Source organism: Vicugna pacos, chromosome 9 (assembly GCF_048564905.1).
Source record: "Vicugna pacos chromosome 9, VicPac4, whole genome shotgun sequence".
Taxonomy (NCBI): Eukaryota; Metazoa; Chordata; class Mammalia; order Artiodactyla; family Camelidae; genus Vicugna; species Vicugna pacos.
The window spans coordinates 56,138,959-56,161,569 of record NC_132995.1 but is presented as its reverse complement, the minus strand read 5'-3'; the positions used below and the strand labels follow the sequence as shown (position 1 = coordinate 56,161,569).

The 22,611-nt window shown below is 40.3% G+C and overlaps 1 protein-coding gene across 7 annotated transcripts in view; it reads right to left on the bottom strand.

The window, feature by feature from the left end:
- Positions 1–22,611, bottom strand: part of SPAG17 (sperm associated antigen 17) — a 356,415-nt gene that overhangs the window by 163,551 nt on the left and 170,253 nt on the right. For all 7 annotated transcript variants that reach the window (XR_012075867.1, XM_072967909.1, XM_072967912.1 and 4 more), the window contains 2 exons: positions 9,052–9,192; positions 8,373–8,456 (listed from right to left, as the gene is read on the bottom strand). Coding sequence is in view for 5 of the 7 variants with exons in the window: in XM_072967909.1 (XP_072824010.1) it covers positions 8,373–8,456; positions 9,052–9,192 (225 nt within the window). In the remaining 2 variants the exon portion in view is untranslated. The remainder of the gene's footprint in view (positions 1–8,372; positions 8,457–9,051; positions 9,193–22,611) is intronic.

Below are 22,611 nucleotides of genomic sequence, written 5' to 3'. Positions count from 1 at the left end.
GATTCTTCACTCTGCAGCAGGAAAATATTCTGAAAAAGAGCTCAGATTGTGTCACTCTTCCCTTTAAGAGCCTTTATGACTTCCTGTTCCCTAGGAAGTAAAACTGCAAACTCTTTCTTAACAAGGACCTACCAATTCCTGCAGATCTGGCCTCTGCCCACCTCTCTCACACTCTCTCTTTAATTAGGTTCCAGGCACGCTGGCTTTTTCATTCCTCTGATAGGCTGACAGCTTTCCCTCCTCCCTCAGATGCTTTGCACATGCTGCACCCTCTGCCTGAATGTTCCCCCCCTCTTTACAGTTGGCTCTTTTTCATCTTTCAGTTTATTTCTACTTAGTCTAAAGTATTTTCTCATGTAATTCCTTCTGATTTAAAGCAATCACCCCAATTTATAGTTGCATATATATCTGTTTGTTTATCTGATTTTTGCTTAATGTCTGCCTTCCCCATTCAAAGGTAAACTCTGCTAGGGCAGGAAATTCTCTTTTTTACTCACCAAGATAAACTCAACCATCGATTCAGTAGATGACAGACACTCACATATTTGTGCAATGCATGAAAATAAAGCATTTCTTAAGCCTTAGTTATTGAGTATGACTTGATGATTTAGCCAAAGCTGTGTACCTGTGCACCCATGGTTGAATGGATAAATGAAATGCAGTAGATACATATGATGAAATATTACTCAGCTGTGAAAAAGAAGGAAATTCTGACATATGCTATAACGTGGATTAACCTTAAAGACATCATGCTTAGTGAAATAAGCTGGTCATTAAAGAATAAATACTGTATGATTCCACCTGCATGAGGTATATAGATTTGTCTAATTTTTAGAAACAGGGGCTAGGAGAGAAGGGGAGTGTGGAGTCGTTGTTTACTGAATACAGAGCTTCAATTTTGTAAGATGAAAAGGTTGTGGAGATGTGCTGCATAACAATGTGAATATAGTTGACATTACTGAACCGTATACTTAGCAATAGTTAAGATCATAAATTTTATGTTTTTACCACAATAAAAAATTCAAAATTAAAAAAAAAAACAATTGGCTCAAAGATGTTTCTGTTCCTTCTTGCTTCTTAAAGTACAAAACTGCAACAATCACTGGGACTAAGAATAGAAATTAAAAAAAAATAACAACCTTACCTGTAATAGCTAAAACTTATTAAATAGCTAAACCTTGTTAGACACTCTTGGTCAAGTCCTATGCTAAGTATTTTCTATTTACTATCTCATTTAATCACCACTACAGCTTTATTAGGTAGATACTATTAGCAACACCAACTTTACAAAGAGAGAAGTGAAGTACAGCAGTTGTGTAACGTGCCCAAGATCACACAGCTAGTGAGGAGTGGAGTCAGCGTACGGCCGGAACAGTCTGGTTTGGATCAGAGCATCCAGCTCCTGGGCACACATCTCAGTACGCTAGCAGAAGGCCCTCTGGAGGTGAATTTAGCTCTCCTTAATTAGCTTAGGATCTCAGACCAACCTCTTTCTCTCTGCACCTTCATCTCTAATGACTACATGTTCACTTCCCTCTCATTTCCCATCATTCCATCTTCCTTCTCCCAAGGAAATGGTTCAGTCACCTTAACCATATAAATATTAACTTTAGGAATTAAAAATTCCTATTGATCCAAACATTTGGGCAGAAGCTCATGAACATGGCTCAAAAATACCTGAAATTGTTCAGCACCTTCATCATCTGCTGATACACCTTCATGATTTCGCCTGAGTAGTATGGAAAGTAATAAACATGCCACAGAACTACCGAGGGGTTTAAAGCTTAATTCTAATTATGAACAGTAGCTTTTGTTCAAGAAATGTTAAACTACCACCCCCACCTGTAGAATCAAAACCGTTTATCCTTAATAAGACAAGCAGAAGGAAAGGTGGCTTCCAGATCAAAGAGTTATTTAAACTCTTTGAGCTGCACTTTCATCATTTGTTAATTACCACCTGGCAAGTCGTTGAGACGATTAGGCTGGCTAACATATAGGACGCACCCAGCACACAAAACTTGGCATAAACTAAGTGTTCAATAAATGGTAACCATTTTTATTACTGTATATAAGGTGGATTATGCACAGTCTTAGATACAAGAATAGAATGAGATGGTCTTCCTGATTCCTTCGCCAACATCCTTCCAGTCGGGCTGGGTGTGACCTGTAACATGTTGCCGAGGCTCCGGCTCCACCCCAGCCAAGGCAGTGATGGCCGCTCTTCACCAGGGGAACCCTGTCTTCATTCGCATGGCTGCTCCTCCACTGATCTGTGTTGAAGAATCCTCGACTAGATTCCTGCCTTGCCCAGCAGTTCTCCCACTGATCAAAGGTCCCAGCAGCATCCCAATCCTCGCATGGTGTGCCCTTCGTGGGTCCTCAGCTTTGGGTACCACTCCTCCCCAGTGACCACCTGCCTCCTCCTGCACCGATGACTACTTGCCATGTGGGCTTAGGCAGCTGCCTGTGCGCCAGGGGTGAAAAGAGCTGGGGGCATGACCTGGATGTTTTTGAATACCTTTGCTCGCAAGAGTTGTGCTTTTCTTTGAAAACATAACTCCAGGTCTCTGATGTGAGAGACAAACGTGTTCGTAGCGGATCCCTGACCTCTTGCCCCTCAGTGACTAGCGGGGCTGCACCTTCTCTGCTGGGCTTCTCTGGCCCTTTCCAGAACACAGAGGCTCAGGGTTGATAACCCATCCGCCTGCTCCTTTTCCCATCTTGACAAAACTCGTTCCACTGCAACTCTTCATAACCCTGTACTCTATAAGCATTTCTAGCACTGAGATTTCTCCTCATTTTCCCTTCTTTGGGTGAGAAATGTCTCCAAAGCCCAGATTTTGGCACAATAACTCCTACATTGTTTTTATAGTCCCAACGATGTACTTCTTTGTTACAGCTCAGTGTTCCAAGTCATTATTTCACATTTATAAATATCAGGTTGTATTAATTGGTCCCAGCTTTAAAAATGTTCCATCTGAGGTTATTTTGCTGCTATTTTGATAGTGGTTTCCAAACCTGGAGCTCCGAGGCCCTGATGTGGGCCGTGTTCTGCAAGCATCCCTGAAGGACTGATGCGGAACGGAAAAGATACGCAGACCCTGGGCCTCGCTGTGTTCTTTGAAGACCATACCAGCCATAATAGCTTCAAAGAATTTCAGCAAGTTCCTAAGACATGACCTTCCCTTTCCGAAAACCACGTTGGCCAGGCTTGCCTTAATCAAGCTGTGCTTTTCTAAGCATCCTTTGACTTGATCTCCTGCAGCAGTTTTTAATACTTTCCCTACAAGTGAAGTTAAACTAACTGGCCTGTAATTTCCTGGCGTGTCCCTGAGCTCTATGAAATAACGGCATTAGGTTGGCTACCTTCCAATTCTTCCCAAATTTTTTGGTTTTGTTTGAAAACGCAGCATTGAAAAGCCCAAAGAATGCTTCCTGTCTCACTTTTCCCTTCGTTTCTTCCATGACATACCGTTCTTTCTGTTCCCAGTAGACCTGCCATTTTAATAACTTCAAACCTCTTAAATGTGTTCATGTATTATTTGTTCCTATCTCCGAAGCATGAGTTTTCCATTTTTCATTTTGACAAGGGCCACCCCCCAAAATGAGGGCTAACAATTCCTACTGAATAGACTGTTAACTCGAGGCGCTGTTTAAGAAATGAGTTTCATACTAGGAATCTGGAAAAGAGCAGCAACTAAATAATAATTAAGCCTTACTTGTGAGTTATTACAAATATATGGTGGGGAAAGAGCTGAGAAATATGTCTACATGCCTAGAAGAGGAATCAAAAGTGGAACTCTTTCATCTGGGGATTCTAATCCAATGTACTAGCAAAGTGTCTTAAAAATGTGAAACTAATCAGATCTGAAGATACAAAATTTGCATCCTGTGTCTGTTTTTGCTGCATTTGGTTTACTGCTATCAAATCTATTATCACAAAACTCTTCCCACATTTCATAATCTCTCAGAATTATCTCCTAAAGGAAAAGCCCATTTTAATTTAATATTTTAATAAAAGGTTTCATTTTTTTTTTACTGATATGGGTAAAGAAGAAAATGAATAGTTATTTGTATGTGTAAAATTGCAAGGTATCACCTAATCTTTAGGATTGTCCAAGTTCTTCATTGCATAGAATTGACTATTCTTTGACGTAAGCGAGACATTAACTAGGACATAAAAAACCTTTATCCTTTATAGAAGACTTTGGTTTTAGCAGGCTATTTTTGCTAGTTTGTTTTTGTGAAAAGACCTGATTTGTCTTTTCTGAATAAGTCACAGACAGACACACAAACCACAGCCCACGTGCGGATGGAGGCTCATTTCCAGGTAGGGAGGCTCAGTGATCACCATTATGAAATGAGACTATGGACTAGAATCTGAAACTTTTAAGACAGCTGAGTCTGATTTCAGATAAGCTGGGTAAACCAATCCCTACCCAACTGGTACTTTTTTCTGTCGAATTTATCAAAGCCACAATGTCAAAGTCTGACAATGTTACATCTCTCTTATGCTCACATGCCACGTATCAGATTGAATCCTAAGCAGGAGAATCTTTGCATGCATGATACACAAAGACCTCTCTCATGGGTACCGTTTCCATTGGCTCTGAATGACTGTTAATATTTTCCTTCCTGGTTTTGGTCAGGACTGCGTTTACCTGCAAATGAACAGGTTGGATTCTCTATGTGAACCAGAAAGCACACACACACACACACACACACAAATATTTCTGCATATTTGGAGAATAAATTTAAGTGCAGGCCTGAACCTTAAAGCATGGATTTTTTTCCCCAGTGTTTGAAGGATTTTCTCCTAGAATTCTACCTTCGGGATTTTCAAGTTGTAACTGAAATATGTACAGGGTTTATCTTCCCTGTTTTGTACATACTGTACCACGTAACCACACATTTAGTACACACGCATTCAGTCTTCTCTACCGCTACTATGCCTTTGCATGAGCCGTTCCCTTCTCTTAGAATGCCCTCTCCCAGATTTGAAAGTCAAGACCTATCCATCCAAGGGTAGCCAGTCTCGAGTCCAGTGACAGAGCACTGGGTTTGTGGTAAAGTGGGTAAATTTGAGGCTATGTATTTAACTGCGGTTAAATCCAAGCTCTTCAACTTTCTAATCAATAAACTTCCTACCTTCTCTATGCCTCCATCTCCCTCTATGTAAAATGGGGGTATTTATATTTCCTTTTGGAATTGTGATATGAGTTAATTGGGATAATATATTTAAAGGATCAGAGTTGTCAGCCTCCCTTTCCTTTCCATTCCAATGCCACCTTCTCAGCAAAGTTCCTCTGAATCTCACCCCTCCCCAGCCCACCCAAGCTAATGATGACCCCATCTCCTATGAAGGCCCAGAAGGCTCACTCCCTCATGGACTTCACCATTTTCTGCATTGTGTTACTCAATTTAACAAACACTGATTGAATACCTACTATGTGTCAGGCTTATATATATTTTTTTTTCTTCCCTCTGATTGGTCCTTAAGCTTTTTGAGGCTAGAGCCTTTATAACATTCATATTCCCCTCCCTCCACTGTCTAGATAGTGTTCGACATTTAGTGCTTGAACAAGAATGTACTTGTTCATTGTCTGGTATTTGGTAAAATACCACTATTTGGCAAAACTGATTGCTGATAATGCAGGCAATATCTGTGTGTCTATTCTCATATGGGTACACAACCTCAAGTAGGATTACAAGGGGGAAATTATGCTTATATGTGATGCCGGTGTACGGAATTATAATCATCTTCATCTCATCTCTAAATATGATGACTGTAACAACCACTGCGATTACTACTAGAAGAGTGACGTGGTAGCTAACATTCCCGGGACTAGACACAAAGGTGAATACTCTCTTCCCATTCCCGTATGGGTCCTTGGGGTCGTTCCTGCTAGAGCAAAACTCGTGTCCAGAAACAGAAGGTGAATGCACACATGGCTAGCTACGTCTCTGTGGAATGACGTTAGCACACATCTAAGCAGGTTTTCAAAGAACTGTGGTTTGTAAATAAACACTCTCATATATACAATATCATGGCCAGACGAAATTCTAAAGTTTCAGGGGAAATTACCCAATTTCAAAAGGAGGCTGTGTGTGTACACAGCACCAAGCCATCCGAACGAAAGCTTGAGCAAATCATTCAGGAATGTGGTCTTTGCTAGCCCAGACATTTCAGGTCGTTATTGGAAATATGTAATGTGGTTCTGACACTATTTTACTACTCGTGGATCAGCTGCACTACAGTGAAGTTTCACTTTAATTCTCTGCTCCGAATCGACCGCAGGTTAGGAAACCAGAAAGCCAAGCTGGTTAGAACTGTGTTTAAAATAAGAACGACCAGGCTCTGATTTAAGGCCAGAGGATCCTGTGAGTAGAAGTCAGTGTAAGTGCAGGGCCTTTATAATATCTATTTTGAGTTCTCCCTCCTCCAAAGCTCTGTGATTTCCCATGTAACATAAGCAACGTTGTTAGATTATCTTTTCTTCCCTCATTGCACAGTTCCCATTGAGAAGGACAACGTTTAAGACTTCCTAGCAGGCTGAGGAGTTCACCTGTGGTGATGGTCCTACTTGCTACAGACCATGCAAGACCTGAAGCGGAAACAGTGTCACAAGCAGGCTGTCCACGTGCCTTGAAAGTGCAGGAGTCCCACAGGGCTCGGCGTCTGGGCCTCTTCCATGGGGCTCTCAGAAGAGCCTTGGGAAGAGGAGCCAGAACAGGTCCTACGTGTGGAGGCACTAAGGCTGGAAAAATGCCCGTCTTCTCCAGATGTGCATTCTGTCCTTGACTGTTGCTGACCAGGAGCCGGATTTTGTTTTATGTGGGGTTTTGTTTTTTTTCAATCAATGTTTACTACAGTGATTGACATTCATGCATGCCTGGTGCCTGCCAGGTACAATCTCTGTGGTGCTCATTTTGCCTTCCCTTTTCTTCTGGAACCATTCAGAAAAGGGGATGTGAGCGGGTGTGGGAGGCTTCTTGCCCAGATGTGCCACTGGAAGAATGTGGCAGAGCCAGATGTGAAGTGGACCTCCCATGAGTGAAGGGTACCCGGAGTCACAGCGCAGGTCGGAGGGGAATGGCTTTCTAACTGCTCTCTGGATTCGTAACATCATGCTAGCCCACATCCAAGTCAAAATGCCTGTCCAGATTAAATGTCAAAACTGGACTGTTATCATCTTTGAGTTTTCCTGAGCATCTTTGAAGAAGAAAAGAGTCTTCTGGGGGAGGCTAATTGATCCCAGGCCTGAGAATTGGACACGGGTTTCTATGGCTCCTTCAGAAGAAAACTCCCAGTATCTTAAATCCAGGTATCACATGTTTCAGCCGGGGCACACACATGCAGAGCATCAGAACAAAAGCCAGAGGCACAGTTATCTGACCTCCACAGGGCAGGATGAGTTTTCTACGGTAGTGAGAGTAGTGGTAGCAAGAGCTGATGCTACAAAAATCTACACTATTGTTGATTATAAATAAATCCAGTGACACTCGTGCAGATAGCACTCAGGCAACACCACAGAGCCCATTATGAAATCATCCAAGAACTGAGACACATAAAAACTTTATTAGTCATCCCAGAAATAAAGTGCAAACAAGTTCGTCTTGAGAGATCCCCAAATCTTTATGCTTTCACTGGGCAGAGCCATAAAATGGTGCCTGACAATTTTAAGTGATATTCTAATTAATCACTGGATTTTTACAGTTGCTTGTAAGCTGTAAGTTGGAATATTAACAAGGCAGGATTAAGAGGAAAGCCCCTTGGACTGAGCATGTGTTCTAAGTCCTTTGCACAAACCTACCGGTCAGCCAGGCCAGACTTCTGCATGGACCTTTTTGAAATGGACCTTTAATCTGAAGATCATTGTTATTTCCACACCAATTAGAGCAGAATGTAAAATGTGCCCCAAGTTCACATGCAGATGGAAAATTATTCCAGTTGTCTCTCTGTCTTGTGCAGGAAGTACTTTCTGGGCATTTTTACATTGTTTCTTTGGTGAAACTAACACATTGTAATACAATAATAATACACGGCCTCCTTTAATACCATCACATACTCCGTAATTACCATGAATAAGTATGACCCAACACTTTTGTATATACACATTTCTGATTTATAGTCTTCAGTTGGATACAGTGACGGTACAGACAATCTGGGACAATTTTGTTCCTAAAGGGGTGTTGTGTTAAAAGGGAGGCAGATTTTTTTACATGCCCACCATCAGGAACAAACAGCTCCAATGATGAGCAGGGATTTGCTTTCAAAGACTGAATTAAATTTTTTAAAAAGTGACTATAAGGTAAGTACATCAATTCTCCTTTTCTAAAAATTACCAAAATCAATAAATACGTTCACCTACCTCATAATATAAGGGAGCATTACTGTCTAGAGGTTTCTTTGCCTTTTTAGATGGAGTTTCAAAAAGTGCACTCGATCCATTGATCTGTAAGAAAATTCACCGATAATGAGACAGAAAGGCTCACTTAAAGAATCCTTAGAGATATGTAATTTTCAAATATCTCGGTGACTTGAGGGGTTGGGGAACCTAGCAATGAAGGGATAGTCATTGATTAGTTCAATTATTTTTAATCACTTTGGTAAGCTGTTAGTAAATCGGACAGAACTTTTCTGTGTTATCATTCCCCTCTAAACCCTGACAGCTACGATTCTCTGTAGACTTCCTTCTTTCAGTTAGTTATGGACTTCCTTGGAACATTATTCAACAGTTTTGTCTTTTACTGTTATTGTATCTTTTAGTAAATAATTCCTCATGGAACCTCACATGGAGCCGGCTATGACTTCAGACATTTTTGTTGAATGAATGAAGGTGGAATGAACAACAATCACAGACAAAAAAATAATTCTTCCAGATTAGATGATTCAAATTGATTCCAACTAAGTGTTTATATATAAGTCATCCACCAAAACTTACCAAACAGCCCAAGAATGTGATAGTTTTCTTTATTTCATTATTTTATTTTATCACTTTCAGGGAAAAAAAAGTCTCCAAGGAGCTTAGAGGGGGAAGGGACAGGTACCTTCTGGAGAATGTCTTGCCACGAAACCACACTGAAGAGTCTGCGCTGAGGGGCTTGGACCGCGAGGGTGAGGGCTCGAATGAGAAGCTCGTCCTCAGTCTGGTTTCCAACTACAAAAGCGATGGAGCCCTTCCAGTCGTTCTGTTGCAAAACCAGAAGGAATTAGATTCTACGTACTCCTGGCTAGGTAATTTTGTCTCAAAGGCTTCCATTGAAAAACAGGATAATTGTCCTATAAACCCTACTTTAAGTTTAAAGACAGCGGACCTTGTAGCATATGTGGGTTTTTGATTCAAGCAGCCGCAAGGCGGCAGTATTGTGCCAAATTTCATGCAACTTGACCAAAAAGCAATTTTCTTGAGAAACTAGGTCTTTTATTTTAAAGAAGACTTTTTTTTTTAATGACACACTTTCACTAGAATGCTATCCAAGAATACATTGGTGTTTGGAAGCAACAGTTCATTCATTCGTTACAAATATACATTAAGATATAATCTCAAATGCAGGGATCTTTGTTCTTTTCCTTGATGCATCATAAGACTCTAATGCTAGGAACGTAGTAGGAGGTCTATAAATATTTGTTGAATGTTGGGTAATATTGAGTGAGTTGCCAAGTGGGCTTGTCTATAAGGTAAAATTCAATCCCGAAGTTTTTGCAAAGCACAGAACTAGAGCACATCTTTTCCTCCTAATGTAACATAAGACTCTCATTGCTAATTCACATACGAAGTTCTTTCTACTCTCAAAAAATAGGCTGCAATATTAAACTTGTCCATGAAAGTTTTCATCAAATAATTTAAAGAAATAAGTTACTAAAAACAATATTCTTATTCAGTAATCCCTTTTTCTCTGTCCATTGTAATTATAATTTCTTTCGGGCAGAAGCAGTTCTCTGGAGGAGATCAAGAATGGAATTGACCGAATTTCCCATCATGTGGTGCTGAGGAAAAAGCCAAAAGCATACAAATCAGGCTAGTGTTTTCAAATACTCATCACCTTATGCAGAGATGGACCAAGCAAACATGGTAAAGACATCAGGAAGGAGAGAGAAACGTAAGGGAGGGCATTCTAGCCAAGGGACCTCTTTTACTTTCTCCATTTGTACAATAAAGGGCAACAGCTAAGCTTCCCTCTGACTCCACTCCAGAGATCTGATACAAATAGAGTAAAATTCCCCCTTGGTGGATTCCAGAACCATGTCTAAGACGATTTGGAAAGATTTTACACAAATTTAATGAAATAAATCATTTTCTGTGGTTCTCTCTGGTTTCTGTCCAGTTCATAATCAGGGTAAGGCTGGAAGTAGGGTACAGATGGGAGCAAAGATGGTGCGAATTCTTCCTTATCATCAAAGAGTGATTCTCCTGAAACTTCTGTTACTTCTCTCCATGGAAACTCACCAACTACCTAACAAAAATCAACCCAATTTTCAATGCTATCCCCCAAACGAAAGCCACACATAAAAGCATAAAAATGTATATTTAATCTACAAAGTGTATATCTGTGTGTGTGAATGTAGGCATGTGACTGTGCTTCCCTCTGTGATACTGAGTTTAAAATCTTTTTTTGTCTGTTTGCTAATTTACCGTTATAAGACTGATCATCCATTTTTTCAAGTGTCCTGATCCAGAAAAGCGGGTGTGATATTTAGAATGTAATCTTTGGAAAAAAAAACCCACAATCACAAAACGATCTTTCCTGTATCGAATGCCTTTCTTTTCTTTTGCCTGCTCCCTCAATCAAAAACAGCAACTATACTCATCCTTAAAGAAGAAAAAGCTCTTTCAGTCCATGATAAAATAGCCATGGTTCCTGAACAGACAATACCTTCAAGTTCCTGTCAGTTACACTTTCTGACACTGAAGACTTTTAATGAGCATTACCCCTTCTCCCACTCCATCCTGCGAACTTCCTTACCAGTATTCAAAAGCTAGTGGTTCATTAGTGTCTTCTTTTTTTAGATTCCACATATTAACTAGTGTATATAAAATAGATGAATAACAAGTTTCTTCTGTATAGCACAGGGAACTACATTCAATATCTTGTAGCAACCTATATATAATGAAGACTATGAAAACAAATATATGTACGTATATGTACAACTGAAACATTATGCTGTACACCAGAAACTGATACACTGTAACTGACTATACTGCAATTAAAAAAAAAAAAGCTAGTGGTGACAAGAAATGGCTGCCTTTCAGCTCTTCGGGGGACAATACAGAAAGAAGGCATTGCAGTCCACCATCTACCATTTAGTATCTGGTATCTAAGGCAGGTGTTGACTATTTTAGACCAGAAAAAATGGGGGACGGGGGAGGAGGAGGAACTAATAGTTATTGAAATCTGCCATGTGCCAGGCATATTGTTGAATATATGTTATCTTGTTGAATCCCTAAGTAATCCCTTTAAATAAGGGCATTAATACTTTATAGATGAACAAACAGAGGCCCAACAAAGTTAGACAACTTGTTCAAGGTCATTTTGGCAGAAATACATGGGGACAACATACCTGGCTCACAATTTTGTGATCATTTCAGAACACTTTTGAGAGCAAATTTTGGAGTCAGAAACTTTTCATAATTCTTAAATTGCACCTAACAGCTACTTTGGCCACCATAAACGTAATAGATAAAGATTTACATCACATGTTAAAAATGTATAGAGCCTTCAAAAATAGATTATGTATTAAATCCTTAAAATGTCCAAGACTGCTTTTTATCTTTGATTGTTTTTCAAAGACTCAGAGTTTAAGGAAATTTCCCAAGGCTGTCTCTTCCCAAGCCTGCTGCTCTCGTTATGTTGCTCTAGGATGCATTTTTTAAAATTTTATTTATTTAAAAAAATTTTTTTGTGGGGAGGGAGGTAATTAGGTTTATTTATTTACTTATTTTTAGAGGAGGTACTGGGGATTGAACCCAGGATCTCATACATGCTAAGCATGCACTCTACCACTTGAGCTATACCCTCCCCACTAAGACACATCTTAACACAAGATCTGTTCCTCTGTCCTTGGCACTGTACTGAAACTTCCGGGCTCCCTGCAATCACCCTGAGACAGTTTACCTGCGCTAGACCAGATCCAGATTTATTCAACTGCAGAGCTGTCTACAAGGCCCACTGGAAGCTAGTCTCTCCATGTCTCTCCATTAGAAGGGATCTAGACAGTCCAGCTGAGTCCCCCTTTCCCTTCTGTGCTCTCTAAGCCACCAAACTCCTGCTCCAAAAATTAGATCTATTTGGCAAAATAAGACCCATGAAGGACTTTGTCAGAGTCACGGATTAGTATCTAATCACATTGCCAGAACCCAGCTAGGCATGAAATGGACTGATCAGACGGTAATAATGCAAGGATCGCCTACAGCGAAGGACGCACTCATGGCCATGCTGCACTAGGGGGCAGCGAGATGCCAGGAAATGCACAGTATGTTATCATGACCAACGTTATCATGTATCTAATATCTGTATCTAATTAGGAAAAAGCATTAAATAAATGACCCTCTGCCAATATAGTTTTTGAATCTTTTTTCTTAGTATTTCAAGAGAACCGTAGATTCTAAATCTCTCCTAACTGGCAGCAGTTTTAGAAACAGGAAATTGTTTTGGAAAAAAATTAGACACAAATTAAATTTGGCAAAATGTGATGAAAATACATCCCTTTACCCGTATCCTGCCCCAACATGCAGTTAAACACAGTCCTTAGATTTGAGTTCACAGAGCAGCAAAAGAAACTGAAGGCAGAGACAACGAATGCTGACCGTATGGGAGAAATGAAAACACAGCGTGCAGAACCTGATTCATCACCCTGTGAGTCCCACAGTGCTACTACCTGTGCGGGAATTTAAGACAGTTCAAGAAGTTAGGGTGTAATAAGGAGCATAAGCCTAGAGAAAGAAAGCACCAATCGTTCTAGGAAAACTACACTGGACATACCCAACAGTGAAGGAAGAGGGTTTTAGTCTGGCACACCTCAAACATCTTAAGAAATAAAGTCAGCCTTCATTGCCTGGAGACATGCACTGCACAGACTTCTGCTGAATCTTGCCCTCTAGCAGTTACTGATAAAAGTCATTCAAAGGATGGAATGAAGTCATGTATGGATACAATCCATTACCTTTTATTTACTTTACCAGCCTCACCTAATTTGAAGCCTGGCGGGAGGGCGTCCTAACCCAAACACTCACACTCTAGACTCCTGCGGCAAGAAAGGACTCATGTAAATGCAGAAAACCTGGCCGGCTCACATAAACTCACTGTCCCAGAGACACAGGGCAGATTCATAACTATTTTTCTTTCATATATTGCAAATTCTAGCTTTCGGACGATGAGAATGAGATCACTTCTTTCTATTAGCACAAGTCATCAGCTGGAACGGAGAAAAGCCAAGGCAGACAAGCACGCATGCTCTTTCCTGCTGCCTTTGCTAGGGGGTCTGTTGCCCTGGATGACCAGCGGTGAGAGTCCCACAGTCCTCTACCCAGAACCGATCGGAGCCTGTTGAGCTCTATGAAGCAATGGCATTTAGCACCCTTATTTGGAGAAGACGTTATAAAAGCCCCAAATAAAATTAATGCAGTACTGAAAAAGTCAGGTTTTGTTAAGAGTTGTTTAACACTGTGCAGAGATGCGAACCTGAACTTTATGTCAATACTCTGCTGAAAGGATAACCTTTTTGTTAAGGAGATTTACTGCCAAATGGACAGGGATTTGTGAATGTCTTTCTCATACTGGGTTTTTCCTTCAAAAGGAGTCTTGGATCTCCATCAGCAAAGGAGTGTTAGTATGGGCTGTTAGCCAGCAGAAGAAATATTTTTATTACATTGAACTAGCTGCTATAATCGTATTTGTTAAAAAGAGATTCTAACTGTGAAATAAGTTGGAAATCTAAGTTAGAAAATGGGTACACATCGTTAGATAACAAACAAGGACAATACAAACGACCAGGATATGTAGTTAGCCAACTGCTTCGACCGTCTTTATTAAATCAGTTCTTAGGATAGATTCTTCTTTAATTACCGGTTCCTCACAATTTATTATAAAGCCTATAGCTGGATGGGTCATCAGCATGCTCTTACAAGTGCTCTTTATTTAGGAATTAGTTTACAAGGCTGTCACATTTTCTCAACTACACTGTAAGCTCTTTAGGTCAGAAAATTGTTTTATGTGCTTTTGTAGCTCACCATGCTCAGCAATGAACAGAAAATAGAGCATGGCTCTCTGCGTAAAGTAGCTGTTGATCAACAGAGAAGACGCGTGGACTGAGGATTTTGACCCTGGGAATCATGAAGCGCTAGAACGTCAGGAGACTGAGCAGGATGCACAGTGTACAGCCTTGATGTCCTTTAGGAGGAAGATGGAATGTATCTGATCTAACATGGTTCACATTAGGGGTCAGTAACAAAGATTTGGAGAGTTAGGTCCTGTCAAGCCATTCATCTAAGACACATTTTCCTCTTGACCATCTCAGGAGTCCAATTTCCCACTCAGGATCTGAGCACTGGGGCCATTGTTGTGGGAGGTCCCCAGCTCCCTTTGCCCACAGGTGACAAGGCTCCCTTGGTGGCCTCTTGGAGAAACACAAGTAATTGTGGCACAATGATTAAGGGCCTGGGCTTGGGAGACAGATGCCTGGATTTGAATCTTGGTAAACCAGCTGTGTGTCCTTGGGCAAGTTACTTAACTTCTCTGTGCTTCACATATAATTGAGGGTAACTACAGTACCTAAATTTGGGGATTGTTGTAAAGATTGAATCTGAAAATCTGTAGAAAGCCTTTCTGAGCACAGCACTCAGCAATTATCAGAGCCATCACCATGGATATTGTTTTGGGGGATTCTGTTCGTATTAGTCATTGCAACAATTCCATACATGCTGTTTCAAGTGTGGAAAGCTTATGGGTGAACCAAGAAAAAGATCACACAGAATATCAACAGTTGCATCATGAGCAACAGCCCATTTATAAAATAATTTTCTTTTTGATAACAAAAAACTTATTAATAATTTTAAAATATTTTAGGTCTTTGGAAGAGGGGGCAAAGTCATAAACACAGGATATTTAAAATCATACAGGTACAGAATTTTCAGAGCTGTGGGAGAGAATGTGAGAGTGTGGCAGGAGGGGCCTTCAAATCATTTCGCACCCGGTGCAGTTCTATCTGAGACATCAACTCATCACCACCTGTGAAAAAGACATCGATTGAATTAAACGAAGAGTATGGAGGCTGCCTAAGGAGATGATAAGTTCTGAGGGAGCCACACAGAGGACCAGATACCAGACTCATTTTCATTACAGATGGGGACCTGCTTCCTTGGTTTGAAAAAATAAGAACCTGGATCAGGTGTTTGTATTTGGGTCGCAAATATTGATCTGGTTAATCTTACGGCTCCAGATCTGAAATACAGATGTCAGGTAAGGCTAGATCGTAAACACAAAAGCAAAGTGGCTTAAGTTCTTATTTGATAGAGCACCTTGGTGTACACCATCTTCCCAATGCAGTGGGCTCCCTGACCTGCTGCTCTATTCTGGCTTCCCTGGGCCCCTTACAGGTGAATTTCCAGAATCCCCCATCCCTTTTCCTGGATAGAATGAAATTTACCCACATCACCTCCTATTCAACTCAAGAGACTTGAGAGTTGATTTTGCTAACTGGATGAATAAATATATCCCAAGGATTTAGTGAAATAAAAAAGTACTTTTTAAAATATTTTTTCTGTCCAAGCTATCTAGATTTTCAAAAAGGAATCCCAGTGACTCCCGGACTAACTCAGAGGATGTCCTGCTAATGGGGTGACTTAGGCAGTGCACAGGGCCGATGGAAAGGCTCCCTTAGAATCATATCACCTAGACAACTTCCTACTTTGACTGTGTGCCTGGCATATAGTAGCATTCAATAAATGTTCTTGAACTTAGCAGCCAAAACCACACACTAAAGTGAATTTTTACACATGTTTAGTAGGGGAAGGCCAGCTATGTGGCATTTTATCAGCTACACTCAGCACTTTGGAAGGAATCATGTCTCTGAGTCACTGAGCATTTGAATGAAAGGAAGAGCATATTCTTTTGATGTTTAGGCAATACCATAATGTCTTATATTCACTGATGAGAACTCAGCCATCTAGAAGTCTAGAAACATCTTTACTACGTATGGACACACTGTCTGGTGTTTCTTGTTTTTGTGATTGTTATATGTGATTGCTAATTAAAATGACTGAAGTTCTGGTGAAAAGAGAAGAACTCTGAAGTGGTATCAAATTCTGCCTCTGTAGTTTCTTAGCCAAGTGGCCTTGCATCTATCTTGGTGACTTAGCTTTCTCATTTATAAAAATGGATCTAATAATACAAACTTCCAAAGGTTGTTGCAAGTCTCTAAAAAACAAATACATATGTAGAAGCATTTTGTAAATTGTAAAGCTCCAAGCAAAGGTAAAATATTAATATCTGCAAAGCTAAGATTCCAATTTTCCTTAGAAAGTTCTGCAAAAATGAGTTAAAACAGGTGATTATTTCTGGATAGTTTGGGCTCCAAGCTTAGGCTATTTTGGTTGTTTTCCTTTTGTGTTTCAGAGTCCCTGGCCCATCCCAGCAATCTAGCACATGAGCCTAATTCGGTTTTGCTCCATGCATCAGAGTTTTAAGACAGCTATTAAAACACCACATGGAAAAGCTTTGCAGGGAATTCTACTCCACAGAGAAACCACAGAAACCACTACACACCTTAACTATCTCCCAACCCACCCCCCCCCCAAGAGTTGGCTAAAATTACAGCTCCATTCTGTTAGTACAATCCAACCAGTTTTATTGCTTGGAGCAAAATCTGAGGTCCAGAATGAACTTCAGAACACAAAAAGTAAGGCAAACCTCAAAAGGAAACAAACTTCTTTGGGTTTTCAAACAAATATTACATATCAGAGGCATTCTTCTAACGGAGGAGACAGAGTGAAGCCAAGAGGAGTCCTGCTAATTGCTCCAGAAATGTAAAATTGGAATCAGGGACTCACCCCAAAGAAAGGAGATCTCTTTTCATCATCAGATGTTAAAGGCTACAACCTTTCATCAACTCCTTCCTCAGACATTAGACCGTTTTGTGCCTTCCTTGAGTTCCTTCAGTGTTGAGTTACTATCTCCCACGTTAAAAATTAAGATATATTGTCAAGACTCAAGATTAGCTCATTAGGTAACCCTTTGTTAGCCCTTTTATTTTGTTTTTTTTTTTCCCCCACCTACCTTTCTCTAACTGAATGCCATTTATTCCCTAAGCATTGTGATGGAGCCCACAAACTTGCATAGTCTTGGCACTGGGGCTACAGAAAGGAAACAAAACCACCAAACCAAGGCTCTTTCTAATGAGCATCTATGCCCCTAGCTGCTGCTTGGTTAGTGACATCTCACCTATTATTTGTGTACTACAAGGCCATGATAAGAGTTTAATTTTCCACATCCAACTTGAGTGAGCACAGAATATCCAAGGATACTTCTAAGACTGTCCTGATGACAAGTACTCTATCCTGTTCACCCTCAAGTTCAATTAAATATCCAAGAAATGCCAATAGTTTGGTAACCAAATCAGATCCCCCATATAGTCTCTAAAACTTGGAAGCAGAACAAAAATTCTTTGCCTGACAAATGTTTCGACTTTGGGATCTAAAACTATGTTCTTCAAATTATGACGTGGGAAAGAAGGGGCACCCAAGGACGGTCCTGGGGCAGTGTCAGATCTTCTAGATACCCAGGTTTGTATCACGCTAGGAGGGGGTGGAGAGTCTACCAGAACAGTCCCCAGAGGTTACAGAAAAACTAGGAGCATGTACCTTGAGCCAGAAGTGTGGTAGGGAATCTGTGCCCTGCCTCCATTCAATCAAAAAGAAAGGAATAGTTCAACTCAGCAAGCATTTATTACAGTACTATGACTAAATGTCTGCGATGTAACAAAATGTAAAAGACACAAAAATGACTAAGACAGAAGTTGGAAAGAGAGCAAAAAGTGCTTACATTTCAAAAGAAGTCCCTTAAGAGGCCTTTTCTTGTGCAGGCTACTTAACCACATAGTTACTCTGACTGGCCTATCAACCCAGTTAGGATATGTTACTCTCCAGAGCTGGTTCTGTTTCTGTGCAGCAATCCTGACTTTTCTGGCTGCTCAGGACCCGAGTTGTTTGGGGAAGACAAGAGATGGTAAGACCTATCTCTGAGTGAGGAAACTGGGGTAAGACCTCTAAATCGTCAAGTGAAGGGTTAAAAGTATTGATCAATATTAGTCAATCCTATCAGTCAGAATGGCCATCATTAAAAAGTCCACAAATAATAAATGCTAGAGAGGGTGTGGAGAAAAAGGAACTCTCCTACACTGTTGGTGGGAATGTAGTTTGGTGCAGCCATTAGGGAAAACAGTATGGAGAGTCCTCAAAAAACTAAAAGTAGACTAACCATATGATCCAGCAATCCCATTGCTGGCCATATAACTGGAGGAAACTCTAATTTGAAAAGACACATGTACCCTACTGTTCATAACAGTACTATTTACAATAGCCAAGACATGGAAACAACCTAAATGTCCATCAACAGATGACTGGATAAAGCAGTTGTGGTATATATATAATGGAATACTACTGAGCCATAAAAAAGTGTATTCATTTGCAGCAACATGGATGAACTTGGAGATCATCATACTAAGGGAAGTGAGCCAGAAAGAGAAAGAAAAATACCATGTGATATCACCTATATGTGGAATCTACAAAAAGGACACAAATGATCTTATTTACAAAACCAAGACAGACTCACAGACATAGAAACAAACTTATAGTTTGGGGGTAAAGGGGATGAGAAGGGATATATTGGGAGCTTGGGATTTGCAGATACTAACTACTATATACAAAATGGATAAACAACAAGGTCTTACTGTATAGCACAGGTAACTATATTCAATGCCTTATAATAACCTATAATGAAAAAGACTATGAAAAGGAATATATTATATTACTGAATCACTATGCTGTACACCAGAAATTAACACAACATTGTAAATTGACTATGCTTCAATAAAAATATAAAACAGATAACAAGTTTCTACTGCAGAGCACAGGGAACTATATTCACCATCTTGTAGTAACCTATAATGAAAAAGAATATGAAACAAATATATGTATGTATATGTATGACTGAACTATTATGCTGTACACCACAAATTGACACAACATTGTAAACTGACTACATTTCAATTAAAAAAATACGAATCAACCCTAAGGGGAGGGCAGATTAGAATATAGGTGGGTGTCTGAGGCAGAACCTGAGACTGTCTTCTAAGAACATGTGCAGTTCCCTTCATATCTCTACTCAGCTGTCTGTGTTTTAGGGAAGGGTTTCATAGGAGGTGGACAAGAAGGTGAGGTGGAGGAAAGCCAGGAGGGAAAGTGTCACTGAAACCAGGGGAGGAGTGGTGTATGTCGTTAAAGGCAATTAAAAGGTCACTAGTGACTTTAGCAAAAGCAGTTGTATTTGCTTGAAACTGCTTCCTGCTCATTCCTCCCCTCCTGCAATTGTATATACCTTCATAATTCACAGATCTCCATTACAATATGAACCTCACATGCTTAAAGGACTATTTGACAAAACATTCCCAGTTAATGATTATGATAAATTTCAAGCCCTAGATCTGGTTATGGTGATTAATTTTCTCCAATTACGTAGGTGCACAGAGTCTATTTATTGGTTACATAGGGGCAATAATTCATTATAATTATTCCTCTCCTATTGATTCCCTAATATAGTCCTTACAATAGCTCTTTCAATGGTGTAATGAAAAGGCCACTGGATTTAGAATCAGAAAGCCTGATTATTAGTCCTGATCCCAACCACACAGTCTTGGAAAAACACTCATATAACTCAGAACCTGGACCTTAGCAAAATAATACTTAGAGCAGAGAGTCATTCACTCATTCAACCAATGTTTACTGAGGAGTTACTATGTGCCAAACATTGAAATGGGCATTAGGAATTACTATCCTTAAACAGTATCAGCCTGGGGAAGAAAATCCACAAATAAAGGCAAGAAGAGATTACAGTTAGAAGTATTTCATAAGAAGGCACTGTACACAGTATCCATTTCTATTATTATACTGTTTACTCTAATTTATTCACTCATAATTGACATTTGCTACGTGGGTACCTGTGCTACCCTGGAAATGGAGGATGCGAAGATTACTAAGATAAGGGAAATTGAGGAAATGAACTAAATCTGTATTTCTCAACACAGTTAGACTTCAAAACATAACGCTGAATTACAAAAAAGAAAAATTGCAGAATTGTTACGCACACTATGGAACCATTTGCGTAAATTTAAAAAATTATACAGTAAACAATACTATATAATATTCATGGCCACAGATAAATAGCTACATAGGTAGGCTGAGAGGATATGCGTCAAATCCATGATAGTGCTGGCTTCTAGGAAGGGAGAGAAAGGAAAGGAACAGGGGATGAGGGTAAGAACAAAGCGTTCTTCCATGTGTTTTTCCCCCCACATTGTGTATTTTAACAAAACAAAGACAAACAAGCAATTGTCCTGATGATACAAAATGTGCTTCTTATATTACCCTTTGTGCTTTTCTGCATTTAAAAAGATACCAGGCAGAAGTCTCTGCTCTCAAAAGACCCACGTTCCAGTAAGGGAAACAGATGTATATATGGTCATAGTGTAAGACAGTGTGCGTTTTACTAGACTGCGTCTCTCCTGTGTTTTATCTCCCCGCCTCATGGGCAGATGCCACTGGAAGAAACAGTGGGAGGAATTTGTTGTGTCTCTTGATTATCCACTTCCTCCCTACACAGTGGCCCCATCTCTTCCTCCTCAGCAGAGCACCTCCACCTCCTCTAGCTCAGGTTTCCTCCCTTTTCAGGTTTTCATCTCAGTACATCCCTTTCGCCATCTCAAGAACTTGCTCCTTTTTCTTGGGCTGAGGGGGAGATTCTGCTCCTTTCAGTTTTGTCCTAGAGCAAATGGCCCACCTTCCTCTGACCTCTTCTTAGAGCTTTGGCCTCTCCCTCTCCAGTTTTCAATCCCTTCCTCCCCTTTCCTCTCTGTCCCATTTCACAAGTGCTTAGCTATCTTCACCTAATCTGTCTCTCCCACTAACCATTTTCCATCTGATCTTCTTTTCTTCAGTCAAACTCCCCCAAACAAGTGACCTAACTCTTGACTCCCCATCTCCTGATAGACTACGATGCCTTTAAATCCTGCAGACTTGCTCCCACTCCCTCCCTCACCACCACCACCACCACCACCACCACCACCATTCACTCTATTGAGATTACATCCTTGAAAATCACCAGTGGTGTCTTCATCACCAAATACGGTTGACTTGCCCTAATCTCCCTAGTTCTCTATAGGTGGGAGGCATCCACTGCCACTGTGTGTCCACCTCCCTGATCCGACTTCTTTGACACCACCTTGTCTTCACTCTGTCTTTTATTGCTTTGTCTGTTCCTTGTCTGACCATCAGGCTCTTTCTTTTCTTTCCATCTCATAAATGAGAAACTTTAGATATTCCACAGCATTCCGTTCTCCTGGTGCTTTCTCTCTGTTGGATATTCTACCTACTCCCATGGCACCGACTATTACCTCTCTGCTGATAACCCCTAAACTGGTATCTTTAACCAAGGACTGTGAGCTAGAGTCCATATTTTGGACCCCTTGATGAACATTTCTACTTTGATGTTTTAGCATCATCTCAAACTCAGCACGTCTAAAAGCTGAGTTCTTTACCTCTCTCTATAGACCCTAAAAACATAAACAAAATCCCCCCATTACAAACAATAAAAATCATCTAAGTTCTCTCAGCCTTATTTGTCAGCTTCTGAGACTTTCCATTTTTTCCCAGTCATCATGACTTCAAATCCTCTCCCAATCTCCCTTTGGATATAAAATCACAGTTACTGTCTTTCCAGAACTTCTTGAGTCTGTCACTTCCTTTTTATTCTCATGGTGATTCTCCTAGATCAACCTATAACTACGTCAACTCTGGACCTACTGAAAATGTCTTCTACAGGGTCTATTCAAGCCTCCAGCTTCCTCCATCTCTGACCTATTACTTTTTCTAAGACATTAATCCAATCATTTCACTCCTCCCTCACAGAAAGTATTTTAACGCCAAACTCTTAGACTCTAGTGGAATAAGACAGAGTCCAAACTCCAAGAATTGGAATTCAAAGTCCTTTACATTCTCTTCCCACATATTTTTAACACCACATCACCCATTCATTTTCTAAACTAACTTCTCTCAGACAAATTGATCTGTGTAAATTCCTGAGCCTAAATTTCGTCATGTAAATAGGAATGATATTTTGAGTTTTTGTGAGGATTAATCATGATAGCCTGTGTAAAGCACCTAATATAGTGTCTAGTTAGTGGTTAACTGTGTATCACAAATACGTCCATGGGTTTTCTCAGCTTTCTGCTTGCTCAGCCTGGTTCTTTTATACAGAATTCCTTCCTTCCAGGTGAAATTCCCGCTTCATCTGTGACTCCTTCCCTGAACATCTAGCCCAACAGTGATCTCTACGTCTCTG